Below are 13,996 nucleotides of genomic sequence, written 5' to 3'. Positions count from 1 at the left end.
TTGATGGAAGAAAAAAACAATTTTTGTGATAATTAGTTTATCTTTTTTACACTACTTTCCGGAAATTATAAAACCCCCCCCCCCCCCCCCCCCAAAAAAAAGTCTTATATAACTACAATTAATATGTATTGTATAATTGCGATACAATTCCCTATAAACTCTTAAAATTTAACAACATTATTATTGTAGAGCCGAAAAATAATTTTAGGTTAATTAAGGGACTCTCATACCAAATTTTGAATGTCAGAAATAATTAAAAAACGAGACTTTAATTATAATAATGAATGAAAAACATATTTATTTGACAAATCTGTAAGGCGAAGGAGCGATGATATATTAATAATCATACGCTTAAAGCTTCACCTAACACTATATAATAAGTTATAAATTATTTATCCAATGGACTGCATATGCACGTGCCTCGTAAAAAAGCTAGCTGGACCAGCATTTTTTTGCCATTCACGTAATTATCTACACTAATCTAGATTATTAATTTCATAATATATAACTATATAGCTAATATTAATATTGGAATAGTATATTTTAAGAAGGCTAGAGAATCAATTAATAATCAAGTGTCAAGGGTTATATTGGTCAGGATATAAATTAATAGATATATATATATAAATTGTATTTTAAATATACTACATATCCTTATTTATTATTAACTCTTCCTTGGTTTTGACGTCCCTTTAACACCTTTCTCTTATTTATTACTCTACCCCTCTATATATATTGGCACTCATTTTCTTACTTTCCCCAATCTCCTTAGGACATTTTTCTTATAAGAGATCGGTCTCATCCTCTGATAATCAAGTTCTCTCTAGCTATATATATCTGCAGCATAAGCTTACTGAGGTTCTTCTTCTACTTTGGTCTTTGGAGTCAAAAGAAAGAAAGATAGAAAAATGGGCAGGTCTCCATGTTGTGAGAAGGTAGGTTTGAAAAAAGGACCATGGACTCCTGAGGAAGACCAAAAGTTGTTGGCTTACATCGAAGAACATGGCCATGGAAGCTGGCGAGCCTTGCCTGCTAAAGCTGGTGCTTTTCAACAACTTTATATAACGATAATATTATGCATGATCAATCTATAAATATGTACACACACGTACGGTATATATATACATATATACTAGCTAGTTAATTTGTTTTTGATTTTTGTTTTACTCAATCTATTATATATTATATATGATCAGGGCTTCAAAGATGTGGGAAAAGCTGCAGACTGCGGTGGACAAACTATCTTAGACCTGATATCAAAAGAGGAAAGTTTAGTTTACAAGAAGAACAGACCATTATTCAACTCCATGCTCTCCTCGGAAACAGGTACACTAAATTCACCTTCAAAACTTTCACATTTTTCTTTTTTTGCAACCTGAAGTTTCATATATATAATTAATATTAGTAGTATTAACTAAATATCATGACTACTGATTCCGTATATTAACTCTTTCCTGCCACTGCTTAAATTGTACTGCATCTCATAACGAAACTTCATATAGCAGTAGTTACACCCATTCACTATCACTGCGTATTATATTGACAACTCAATTGATTAAGCAAAAGTCCATGGGCCAGATATTAATAACAATACTACTGATCATTAACATTATACACGTATATATATATATAAAATCTACTTATTCAGCTAAAATAAGCGAACCCTAATAATTGTATCTTTTATATTTTCTTCTCTTAATTAATAATAATTTACATTCACAAAAAGAGACTACTTCATACTCTTTTATTGAGCTAATAATAACTTTTGTTTTCCTTTATTGGAATTATTTTTACAAGATGGTCAGCTATAGCAACTCACTTGCCAAAGAGAACAGACAATGAGATCAAGAATTACTGGAACACCCACTTGAAGAAAAGACTGACCAAGATGGGGATAGATCCCGTGACCCACAAGCCTAAGATAGATGCCCTTGGCTCCGGCTCCGGTAACCCCAAAGACGCCGCAAACCTAAGCCACATGGCTCAGTGGGAAAGCGCTCGGCTTGAAGCAGAAGCCAGATTAGTTAGAGAATCCAAGCTATTGGTTACTAACAATATTGTCAACAACAGCAATAACAATAACAATAACAACAACAGCAACAACAACAACATCGCAGTACTACCTCATAATCACAACCACCAGCTCGGCTCGGCTCCGGCTCACCATTTCATGAACAAGCCCGGTGGAGCCATAGCCCCACCACCGTGCCTGGATGTTCTCAAAGCATGGCAAGGCGCGTGGACTAAGTCAAGTAACAGTAGCAGAGATTGCAATACTCTCGCGGGGATGATGGCTATGGACGACCTTGAATCTCCAACGTCCACGTTGAACTTCCCGGACGCCAATCATAGTTACACTAGAATTAATAATCAAACTACTACGACAGTTGGTGGTGGATTCGGTACTAATACCACTACTGATCATGACCAAACCGATAATGTTGACGGTTGGAAATCGTGCTACGGCACGACCACTACCAACACTCCAACCAAAGTAGCGATGAGTGATCACAATCACAATAATAACCATATGGCGGTGGCTCCACCTACGCCACCGGAGTTCAAGGAAAGGAATATGGAACATGCTAATACGATGTCGTTGCAGGACATTGCGTTTGCTTGTAGTCATGACGGCGGAGCTTGGTTTGTCGATCATGGGTTTAGGGCTGGAGCTACGATGGACGGTACTAGCGACAGCGTGGCGGTGCCCACGGTGGCGCTGTCTAATATCATTGAAGGATTCACGGATGCTTTCATGTACAACTCGGAGCAGGAACCGAACTCGGCGGTGGTAGACGTAGTCGGAGATGGAGAGAACTCTAACGACGGAAGCTGCGGAGCTAGCGGAATATTTGAAGAGAATAAGAACTACTGGAATAGTATACTGAATTTGGTCAACACCTCACCGTCTGGGTCGCCTGTGTTTTGATATAGTTTTCTTAGAAGCAGTAGCGGTAATAATAGTGGTAGTGTGCTGGTCTCAGTGGTCTGTATGTCTTAATTAATTGTTTTAGTGACTATAGGGCTAGTCATAGATGATGATAGTGGCTTATTAAACATGATTAGCAAGTTAGTGTACTAATAATAAGGGAAAACTCTTATAGTTAATAATAATAATAACTCAAGTCCTTTTTTAGTTTTTTATAAACTCGAACGATCTATATATATATATTGATCAATCCCTTTAAACATGATCATCATGATGATATTTTACATTTCCATATATATTTATTTATTTTCTGAATATTAATAATTTTGGAGATTCAAATATTCTGATTTTATGGTCCAACATTATTAAATACTTATGCGATGATAATTGTTATAAGAAAATTATTGCCCAAACTATATATGTATATGTGTATATTCCAATTTGAGGATAAAAACGCGTTATGATGCAAAAACAAGGAAAAATATCGAAGTTCGTCAATGTCCATTAACAAATTTGTCCAAACAATTAAATAAAGATACGTTATTAAAACAGTCCAAAAAAATTCAAAATAAGAAAATAAGAATATTTTAAAAAATTAATATAACTTAATTACCCTTTTTATGATCATTATTGGATTCGTTAAAAAAATTTAGAGCCGTACGGTTTTGTACGTACTTGTGAAAAAAAGAAGATTTTTTATCATTGGATTTTTTTTTTTCATATTATACAGTGGGGTTTTGTTTTCAGGTGTGATAGCTTCAAGCTAGGTTGATTCATGATAAAGATAAATAGGGATATTCTGAGGAAAATAATAATAATAATGGGGATACACAGATTTCGATCGTCTCAGTCGTTAATTATAACAATTAATATTATATTACGGCTGTATATATACTGTAATAAACACAGTTAGCGTATGATCAACTACTGTGATCATCACTATATTATATATATACGTTATATAATAATATATATGTACTAAAAAGAGAGTAGTAAAATATAATTCATATATGATATACACAATAACCTCTATATAGGAATAACCTCTATTATTTTATTGCAGTAAATCTATATTGTTGGATGTACTAATGGTGTTACTATTATATATGCATTAATCAGGCTTAATTAATCTCTCATGCATGACAAGCGATATTGAAGAGAATACTCAATTCTTATTATATATGAGGAGCACTCATGATATATATGCAATATATATATATATGTATATAATTAAACACAGCACTATATTTGTGTACTTCCTATACCGTTGACATGGATTTCACTGTTTATTACGTAAAATATTGATAAACGAGAGGTAATAATATACGTACTAATTACCTTAATTATTTTCAGTTCAATACTGATCTCTTTCAATTTATTTTGTTGGAATAGCAAGGCATACAACTTAAGATATACGGTATATTATATTGCATATGCATATAATAAGGCAAGTACATATATGTTTATATATGTACATATTTATTATTATTGTTATTGGAAAAATAATATATATTGTGGAGGGGATAGGTAGTAGTAGTAGTAGTACTAGTAGCGACTGGGTCCGTAATTGAAGATGCATTAAAGGAAGAGTGTCAGTGAGCAGTTATACTGCTGTGAATTAATAAAGTGTGTCTCTTCTCTAATTAATGTCACAGTTCCATTTGGAGAAAAGGACCGATCTCCCCTGGCCGGGCAATCATAACCATCTTATATAATATGTTTATATATATAGCCCTAAGCTCTATATATATTTGTACATATGTCATCAATTGCCTTGACCTTCCATATCTGCCCATACATATATACATATGCATAATGTATTTTTCAAATTCTCCATTTATATTTATATATAATGCTCTCTCTCTGTATACACGCAAATGTCTAGCATTACTCGTTTATATATATAGACAGGCAAGGTTATACATATGGTACACGTAAACGTGGAAACATTAAAAGCGTTCTTCAACTAAATGTTAAACTGTGAATTAACTTATGAGTCGTGCATAGTTAGTAAATCAGTAAATGCTCATTATATGTATAATGTATCGATCAAAATTATTAATTGATATAAAGTAGATTTACAGCTTTTAATATATTTACTTATATATTATCAACATTAATTGGAAGTACGGCTGAAATGCTCAGTTTTTTTATTTTCCTTTTTTACATTATCTATTAATCTATTGTTTTAATTTTAGGTGTTTAACTCTTTGGTTTTTATTTGTTTAATTAGATGTAAAATCACAAATTACATCACTATTTCATGGGTTCTAAATTGTAAAGTGGAATTATAATCGAAGCTATTCAGTTTTATTGAATTTTTGTTTCATCAATTTGTATATTTTGTTTTACATTTAATCTTTCAAAATGTAAGTAAATATATATAAGAGCACAATTTTATATTCAAATTAGAAAATATAACCGCACTTCGCGCAGTATTTTGTAATAATTAAAAAAATATAAATTTCTTATATTTTTTTTCCGAAATTTTGTAGTAGAGAGTCATTTTTCCCTACTAATACAATACACTCCTTATATGGATAAATTGGGGCATCTTGAATTTTTTTTACGATGGCGTTCATTGTGTAGCGAACCTCTTGCAGATTTTTAGAAAATTCCAAATAATTTATAATGTTGAAAACAAAGCTCAAAAAATTTGTTACATAAGTACATTTTCTTAATACGCTTCACGTGGTTGTTTTATATAAAAAAAAAGTTTAAATTACGAATAAATAAATTTATGTATTGTGTAAGGTTTATTTTTGTCATTTATCTGTTTGGATTCTTTATTTTAAAAATGAAATTTTATTCAATGTTTGACAAGAAGGAAAGAGTGTTGGAAGGATGGAGGGTATAAAAAAGATGGAGACGATAATTAGTTTCCTCAATATTGTTTGGTATTGAGGGGTAGATTTAAAATTTAAATGCAAAATTCGTAAATCATCTCTATTATTATATAATATATATTTAATTTATATTGAAGGGCACATATGTAATTTTTTCTAATTTTTTTTGTCTTATTTTTTGTTCTTTCATTTTTTGAAGAATTGATTTTGGAGAATTTGGACTGAGACTTCTTCCCAAACAAATATTTTTTGCTCTCCACCCACCTCTATCCCTCCTACCTTTTCCATTCCTTCTACAAAATCTCTCATACCAAACACATAGACCTTACGTTTTGTCAACAGGTTAAAAAAATAAATAAATAGATAGATTACTTAAACCTTATATTTTGGTTGATTACCTATTATGACCTCCTCTTTTTAAAAATGAAATTTTTGACTCCGTATTTAGTCAAAATGTTAAAAATTCTTCATAAAAGATCTAAATTATGTATATAGAATTCAATGTTTTGTGTAAGGATTCATACTATTTTGAATCTTGTATTTTAGTCAATAATGCATTTGGACAATTTATTATTAAAAATTAACTTATGGAACTCGTGTTTTGTCAAAAGTTTGAAAATATGAATATATAGATAGATTATTTGAATCATGTATTTTGATTGATTACTCATTTGGACAATTTATTTTTAAAATTTAACTTTTTAACCTTATATTTTGTCAAAAGTTAAAAATATGAGTAGATAGATTATTTATTATTATAACTTGTTTGGACCTTTTATTTTTAAAAATTTGACTTTTAAACCCCGTATTTTGTCAAAATGTTAAAAATGTGAATAGATAGATTATTATTTATTATTATTATAGATATTTTTAATTGACATATATTATATATAATTATTATTAGAATAACAAAATTAGAAAGTATATTGATTTTCTCCCTTAATTAATTAATCACATTAAATTAGAAAAGTAGAATAAAAAGTGAGAAAATCTATTAAATTAAATATATAATCAAATTGGAATTCAAAGTAGATAGATATTTTTTTCTTTAATTATTAAATAATAATCATAAAATTAAAAAGAATGAGAAAATAGATAAATTGATTTAGAACAATTTTAGAGTGTCACGTGACCTCTTTGGAGCTCTCATAAATTAATTAATGACCATAAATTAGAAAAGTAGAATAAAAAATGAGATTGAAAATGTATGCAAATAAAGTAGAATAAAAATTTGAGAAAATCTATTTAATTAAATATTTTAAAAAAAAGTAGAATAAAAAAAATGAGAAAATATATTTGATTAGATAGTTATTCAATTAAATATCTAATCAAATTGGAATTTAAATTAGATAAATATTTTTTTTATCCTTAATTATTATTTAATAATCATAAAATAAAAAAAAATGAAAAATGATAAAATAGATAAAGTGATTTAAATCAATTTTATGAAAAATAGATATATAGATTATGATATGGATTTTATTTAAATAAAAATATATTATTATTGTTGCTAATAAAATTATTAATTAATTTAGAAAGTGTCATGAGAACTTTAAAAATTTGTTACACCTTTTTTTTTTAATAATTATTATCATTAGTAATTAATATAAAGACTAAAATAAAATAAAGATTTTTTTGAATAATATGATATGGTTTCTATTTAAATAAATAAATATTTAAATTATTATTAAAATTAATTTACTTTTATTGTAATTATATCTTTTAATTTTTTTTAATTATTGACTAATAATCATAAATTAAAAAAGAATTAAAAAATATGAAAAAAGGGGAGAAAATAGATTTTTTTTAATATTTATCATTAGTAATTAATATAAAAATTAAAATAAAATAAATTTTTTTTCGAATAATTTGATATGTTTTTGTTTAAATTAATATCACGTGAATATATATATATATTAATATTTTTAATTGTTAAGATATTATGATTTTGAATATAAATATAAAAATAATAAATTGGAATAAAAAATCTTGAAGATAATGATTGATTTATGTACGCCCTAAATATCAGCACGTACTTTGTTGAGACAGCTCGGGAAAAGCGAACTAACAAAAAGTCATAAGCAATATGCCACGTGTTCACCATTCATCCGGGGAAATCTAGTACGATCCCCTAGACATATAGCTCGAACTGATGAATCATTTAGCAGCTTATCACCTGGAACCATTGTATAAACATGGCACCAAAAGACACGAGCTAGATTTACATTAAGCTTGTGGTATCTCAGAGGCCTGACATACCCCGGGGTCTTTGTGAAGTTGACCACGCACTATAAACGTGCCTATAACAGACATCACATGTCTGTTTAATTCTCGAATTCCCGGATACGCAATTTAAACGTGCGCGATTAAACATCACGCACCTGATTAAGGTCATATGGCCCATTACCTTTTTTATCTGATTAATTAGACCGCATGTGAAACCTGAGACTTTTCTCAGGTTGGAAAAGTCAAAAAGGGGAGGAAAAAAAAAGAAAAAAAGAAAGAAATTTTTTAATTTAATTATATATTCTGTTTTTTCTTTCTCTCTCCCCGCCACTCTCTTCTTCTTTTTCTTCTTCTTCTTCTTCTTCTTCTTCTTCTCTCGGCAACCCATGGCAAGGCACCAGACCAAACCACCACCGGCCACCATTTTTGACGCGCGGCAGCTCATCGGTTTTGCCTTGCTCCGGCGACCTCAACTGCCAAGCAGCACCGCCCAACTCGCCGTCAATCGTTCGGAATCGCCAGTCAAAGTTTTGGTTCGTCAACTTTGACTGTGTTTTTCGGCCAACTCCGACCACCTCTTGACGAGTGGTTGATACCCTTGGAACCAGCGTGGAGAGAGGAACAAAACCCACTAATTTATTCCGGTCAACTCGTCGTTTTTCTCCGGCAAGATTTTGGGTATTTCCGCCCTTTGGAAGCGTTTTTCGGCGACACTGGAGGTCATTTGGGTGAAGGAGCTGTACTTTCGTGATGTACTCATCGAGAGGATCGTTTTGATATATGCCATGCATATATTCGTCGACGTTTCTGGTACTGCCACCAACCGCTATAGTGCACCGCTTGGGTAAGGTTCTGGAACTTGAAATTTTAAATATGGTCATATTATATGACATTGGACACGATTTTGAATAAGGAATGCTATGATGATAATCGTTTGCTCATTTGTTGCACGTAGGAAAAACGTGATATTAAAATCGAACTAAATCATTCTAAGATCATCGATAAGCTTAGGAGCATTGCTTTGGGCTCGGATTAAATTCTAAGGAGGTATCTAAAGAGGTAGGGACTCAACTAGACTATTGGACTTATTTTACTCGTATTAAATTGCATTCAACATATTCCAATTTTGATATTTATAAAATGTTTGAAAAATTGAAAACTTAACCTGCATGTTTTTTGATCTGTTCTGAGGGAACTGAGTGCCAAATATATATTTTTGTTCACTTATTTATGCAGGTTATGATTTTTGGGTTTATTCAAATGTAGCTGTTATGCTGCCCAATTTTCTAAAATATAAAGGGAATATGTTTCTTTCTTTTCATGTTTACCTGCATTTGGTTATACCGATGAGAGCCATAGTGATCATGATTGGTGCACGTTGTTGTTTCACGACCTAGTCTCTGTGTCATCATAGGTAGATCAGGTGTCCACTCACCTGTAGGTGTAAAGACCTAGCATCTGTATACAGGAAGTGTTCTGAGCCTCCCCCTTGTGGTGGTTATCAGGTCCGGCTACCCGGTTTAGGATGTCGGATTTTCTATGGTGGGTAACGGGAACTAGGGATCTAGTGGACGGTGTAATGTGCACTTGTAGCTATGCTCTTATGATTATTTGTGGTTTCTCTATTTTGGTTTATACATGATGATGTATGTTTTGTTTTCAAAGCTAACCATGCAGGGGTTGTATTAAACTTTTGGGTCATATGTTATTAGTTGTCTTCCTGCTAGGCTTTATAAGCTCACCCCCTATCTCTCCCATTCCAGGAGCCTAGTGACGTGAATGTGGAAAAGATGAATTATCGATGGAGCCAATGCGTTTAGCCTATTTCTATTTCGTGTCATTGTCTTATCTTTTGAGCATTATATATGTATTCGACTTCGAATCTAATGATCGGTATATCTAAATGAGCTATGAAATAGTTAAGGATGAGGAATGGTGGATGCTAAGTATTATTTTGGGTGTTTATGACTTATTAAATTTAACTATTTGGTGATTACATAACTGTGGGAATATTATTGTTTTATGTATAATGATAAATGATCATATTTTTATCACTAATATTTTTATATATAATTATATGAGTTATTTCATTATTTTACTTATAATTATAGTATGATTTAATATAAATTAAATGATCATTTATAAAGACTGTTTTTCAACGAGGGTCAAAGTTTGACCTTTGACCACCCAAGTTATGGATATTACAAATCTGCCACAGCATAGGGCTCGGGTCGTGACAGAAAAATGGTATCAGAGCACCGGGTTCAAATACCTCGGAGTGTGTCACCAGATAGATTAAATTTATTTTAAAATAAAGTATTTTGATCTATAAAAGGCGTATGTATATAGATAGCATCCATTCCTCACTAACTGGTTAGCTTTTGATTTACTGACCTAAGAAAATGCCTCTGAAAGGAAGGACAACAAGGAGAAGGCCTGCAGATGATGTCCTTGAGGCTGAGGTTCCTTCTTCGCCAGTTGCATTCCCTGTGAATGCCATTCTTGAGGCTTTAAGAGGCATCCCTTCCAAACAGATGGATCCAGTTGCCCGACAGAGCAATCACTTCCAGATTTTCCATCGGATTCAAATACTTAAGTCTAAAGGTGGAAAGGATTCCATGGTTGCTAAAAGATGGTCGAGGCATATAAAGAAGAGTTTAAACATTATGGGAACACCTAAGGAGTATCATGTTAATATTAATGTGCCCAAGTTGGAAAGGAGCACACCGAATTGGTAGGAAGCCTTAAGTAGGATGAGTGGAACTGATAGGATCACTTGAGGAAATTTTGAGATGGGTTTTCGAAGAACAACATTTTAACCCATCTCATAGGAGGACTTGATTGGATCATTTGATTGCTTAAGATCAATGACAGGTTGATGAGATCACAGAATGACTAGATAATGAGGAATGTGGGTGAATGAATTTTACATGAAGTTTGTAGAGTTATCTTCCTATGCTTATGTCGGTGCGATTGATCAACCTCTTTTAATTGAGCAGTTCCTCCATCCCTTACTCCCTTCAATGTTGGGTCCACTTGTCCTATGACCTTTGGAAATTTGAATGAGTGTGTGACAGCAGCCTTACGGACTAAGGCTCATCGAGAAGGAATCGAAAGAAAGATTGTCCACACGACAACAGAGGTTCCAACCATAGCATGGAGGACCCATCGGGAGTTATGCAAGGTCTACTCCTTTCATAGGACAAACTAAGAGTAACCAGTCTCAGACTTCATCATATGGTTTCACACCCACACCAGGGCAACAATCCCAATATCAACATCAGTTCTAGCCCCAAGGTTCAGGATTCAACCAGGGGTACTCGTAGAGTTTTCAAACTCCTAATTCTGCTGGAAGTTAGAGAGGGTTCAATCCCGGAGGAGGCTCTAGTGCAAGCACAAGCCATCCTGGTCAAGGAAAAGGGAAAGCAAAGGAAAAAGCCTCTGGTCAAGCCTATGCTCTTGGTGGTGATGATGTACAAGGAGGAGCATGCCAGGGAGTTGTGGATGGTGTGGTTCTTATCTCACACTCTTGGGCTCATGTATTATTTGATACTGGTGCATCTCATTCTTGTATATCATTAATGTTTGCTAGCATGTTGGGTTTGAGTTGGGAAACTTTTAGTCCTACATTGCAGTTAAGTGTACCTATGGGAGGGCATGGTGAAGTATCAACCATCTGTAAATTGGTTGTATTGTGTTTGAATGGCATAATTTATTAGGAAACCTGATGGTGTTACCTATAGGACAATTTGATGTGATTCTTGGCATGGATTGGTTGTCTAAGTACCAAGCCATTGTTGATTGCTCACGCAAAAGGGTGACTCTTTTAACTCTAAGTGGAGATTTCATTGTATATCGAGCCAACATGAATGCAGTAAGGCAGAATCCTATCCTTAAGGCATGTTTAGGTGGGAAAAAAAACTTAGAGTGTTATGGGAGTCTGTTTGCAATTGAGGATGAGTCTAGGCCCCAAGACAAGTTTCCTTGGATATCAGTGGTTAGTGGCTTTCCAGATGTGTTTCCTGGGGATTTTCCAGGACTACCACCTGATAGAGAGATCAAATTTTGCATTGATTTGATTCCCGGGACTCAACCAGTTTGTACTACCCCTTATCGCATGGCACCTGCAGAGTTGGATGAATTGAAAAAGAAATTGGGTGAGCTAATGGATAAGGTACATTAGGAACAGTACTTCCCCACGGGGAGCTCCAGTTTTGTTTGCCAAGAATTCTGATGGATCCTTGTGATTGTGCGTCGATTATAAGAAATTAATTCATATGACAATTAAGAACAAGTATCCATTGCCAATGATATATGAGTTGTTTGATCAGCTCATATGTTCAAAGTGTTTTTCCAAGATTGACTTAAGGTCAGGCTATCATCAATTGAGGATTTAGGAAGAGAATATTCCTAAAACTAATTTCCGAACGCGTTATGGACACTTTGAGATTTTGGTGATGCCATTTGAATTAACGAATGCACCTGCAATATTTATGGACCTTATGAATAGAATCTTTAGACCCTATTTGGATAAGTTTGTGGTTGTGTTTTATTGATGAAATTTTGGTGTATTCCAAGACACCTGAGGACCATATAGAACATTAAACAGTTGTGTTGCAAACTTTGAGGGACCATCAATTATATGCTAAGAAAGAAAAATGTGACTTCTGGAGGACTGAGGTCAAATTCTTAGGGCATGTAAAATATCAAGAGGACATTACTGTGAATTCATGCGAAGATAGATTCTATCCTACAGTGGGAAAAATCAAAGAACGTTACTAAGATTCGAAGTTTTCTTGGGTTAGTAGGTTACTATCGTCGCTTTGTGGAGAATTTTTCTTGAATTTCTATGCCTTTGAAAAAGCTAACGAGAAAGGATTTAAAGTTCAAGTGGGATGACAGTTGTGAAGAAGCTTTCAGAGAACTTAAGCCAAGATTGACTATGACGACTATTCTCACTGTGCCTAATAAGTGATGAACCATTTTTGGTATCTGTTGATGCTTCTGGTACTGGTTTAGGTGGAGTTCTTATGCCAAGTGGCAAGGTTGTTGCCTATGTTTCACGAAAATTGAAGAAACATGAGAAGAACTACCCCACACATGACTTGGAACTTGCAGCAGTGATTTTTTTTGCCTTGAAAATGTGGAGATGTTACTTATATGGGGAAAAGTTTGAATTATAATCTGATCATAAGAGTTTAAAGTATCTCTTTACTCAAAGAGACTTGAAATTGAGGCAAAGAAGAAGGGTCGAGTACAAGGCAAATTATGATTTCACTTTGAAATATCCTCATGGAAAAGCAAATGCGGTTGCTACACAGTGCTACTTCAACAAGTTAAGCAATGTCAGTGGCAAGATGAGAAATTGAGACTTATCTAAAATCGAATCCAAAACGGTGAGCAGTTAGATGGATGGACAGTAAATGTTGAAGGATTCTTATACCATAAGGGAAGATTAGTCGTTGCAAATATCCCTGATCTTAGAGAGTCTGTTATGATTGAGGCCCATAGGTCTAAGTTTGTTGTACATCCTGGAAGCACAAAGATGTACTAAGATTTGAAAAGACAATATTGGTGGGAAGGTATGAAGAGAGACGCGACTAACTTTGTAGCTAAGTGTATGGTTTGCCAACAGGTTAAAGCTGAGCACCAGAAACCTTCAGGGTTGCTTCAACCTTTACCTACACCAGAATGGAAGTAGGACGAGATCACGATGGACTTTGTGATGGGATTACCATTAACACCATTAAAGCATGACACTGTCTGGTTGTTGTCGATCGTTTGAGCAAATCTGCTCATTTCATTCAAATTAGGAAGGATTGTAAGGTTTCTAAACTAGCTCGACATTATGTGGGTAATATACTTCGACTGCATGGGTTGCCTTCCAGCATTGTTTCTGAGAGAGATTCTCGATTTACATCAAAGTTTTGGCGAGCATTGCAAGAAACTTTAGGAACTGAACTCAACTTGAGCACTGCTCACCACCCTCAGACAG

At 33.4% G+C, this 13,996-nt stretch overlaps 1 protein-coding gene across 1 annotated transcript; it reads left to right on the top strand.

Annotated features, from left to right (window-relative positions):
* The first annotated feature begins 756 nt into the window (after positions 1–756).
* LOC133823010 (transcription factor MYB106-like) lies at positions 757–3,189 on the top strand. Its single transcript, XM_062255564.1, has 3 exons — positions 757–1,041; positions 1,197–1,326; positions 1,798–3,189. Exons 1-3 carry the CDS (start codon positions 909–911, stop codon positions 2,927–2,929), a joined length of 1,395 nt encoding a protein of 464 aa, XP_062111548.1. The 5' UTR covers positions 757–908; the 3' UTR covers positions 2,930–3,189.
* The last annotated feature ends 10,807 nt before the right edge of the window (positions 3,190–13,996 follow it).

This window comes from Humulus lupulus, chromosome 3 (assembly GCF_963169125.1).
Source record: "Humulus lupulus chromosome 3, drHumLupu1.1, whole genome shotgun sequence".
In the NCBI taxonomy this organism is placed as follows: domain Eukaryota; kingdom Viridiplantae; phylum Streptophyta; class Magnoliopsida; order Rosales; family Cannabaceae; genus Humulus; species Humulus lupulus.
This window is presented reverse-complemented; position numbering and strand designations above follow the sequence as displayed.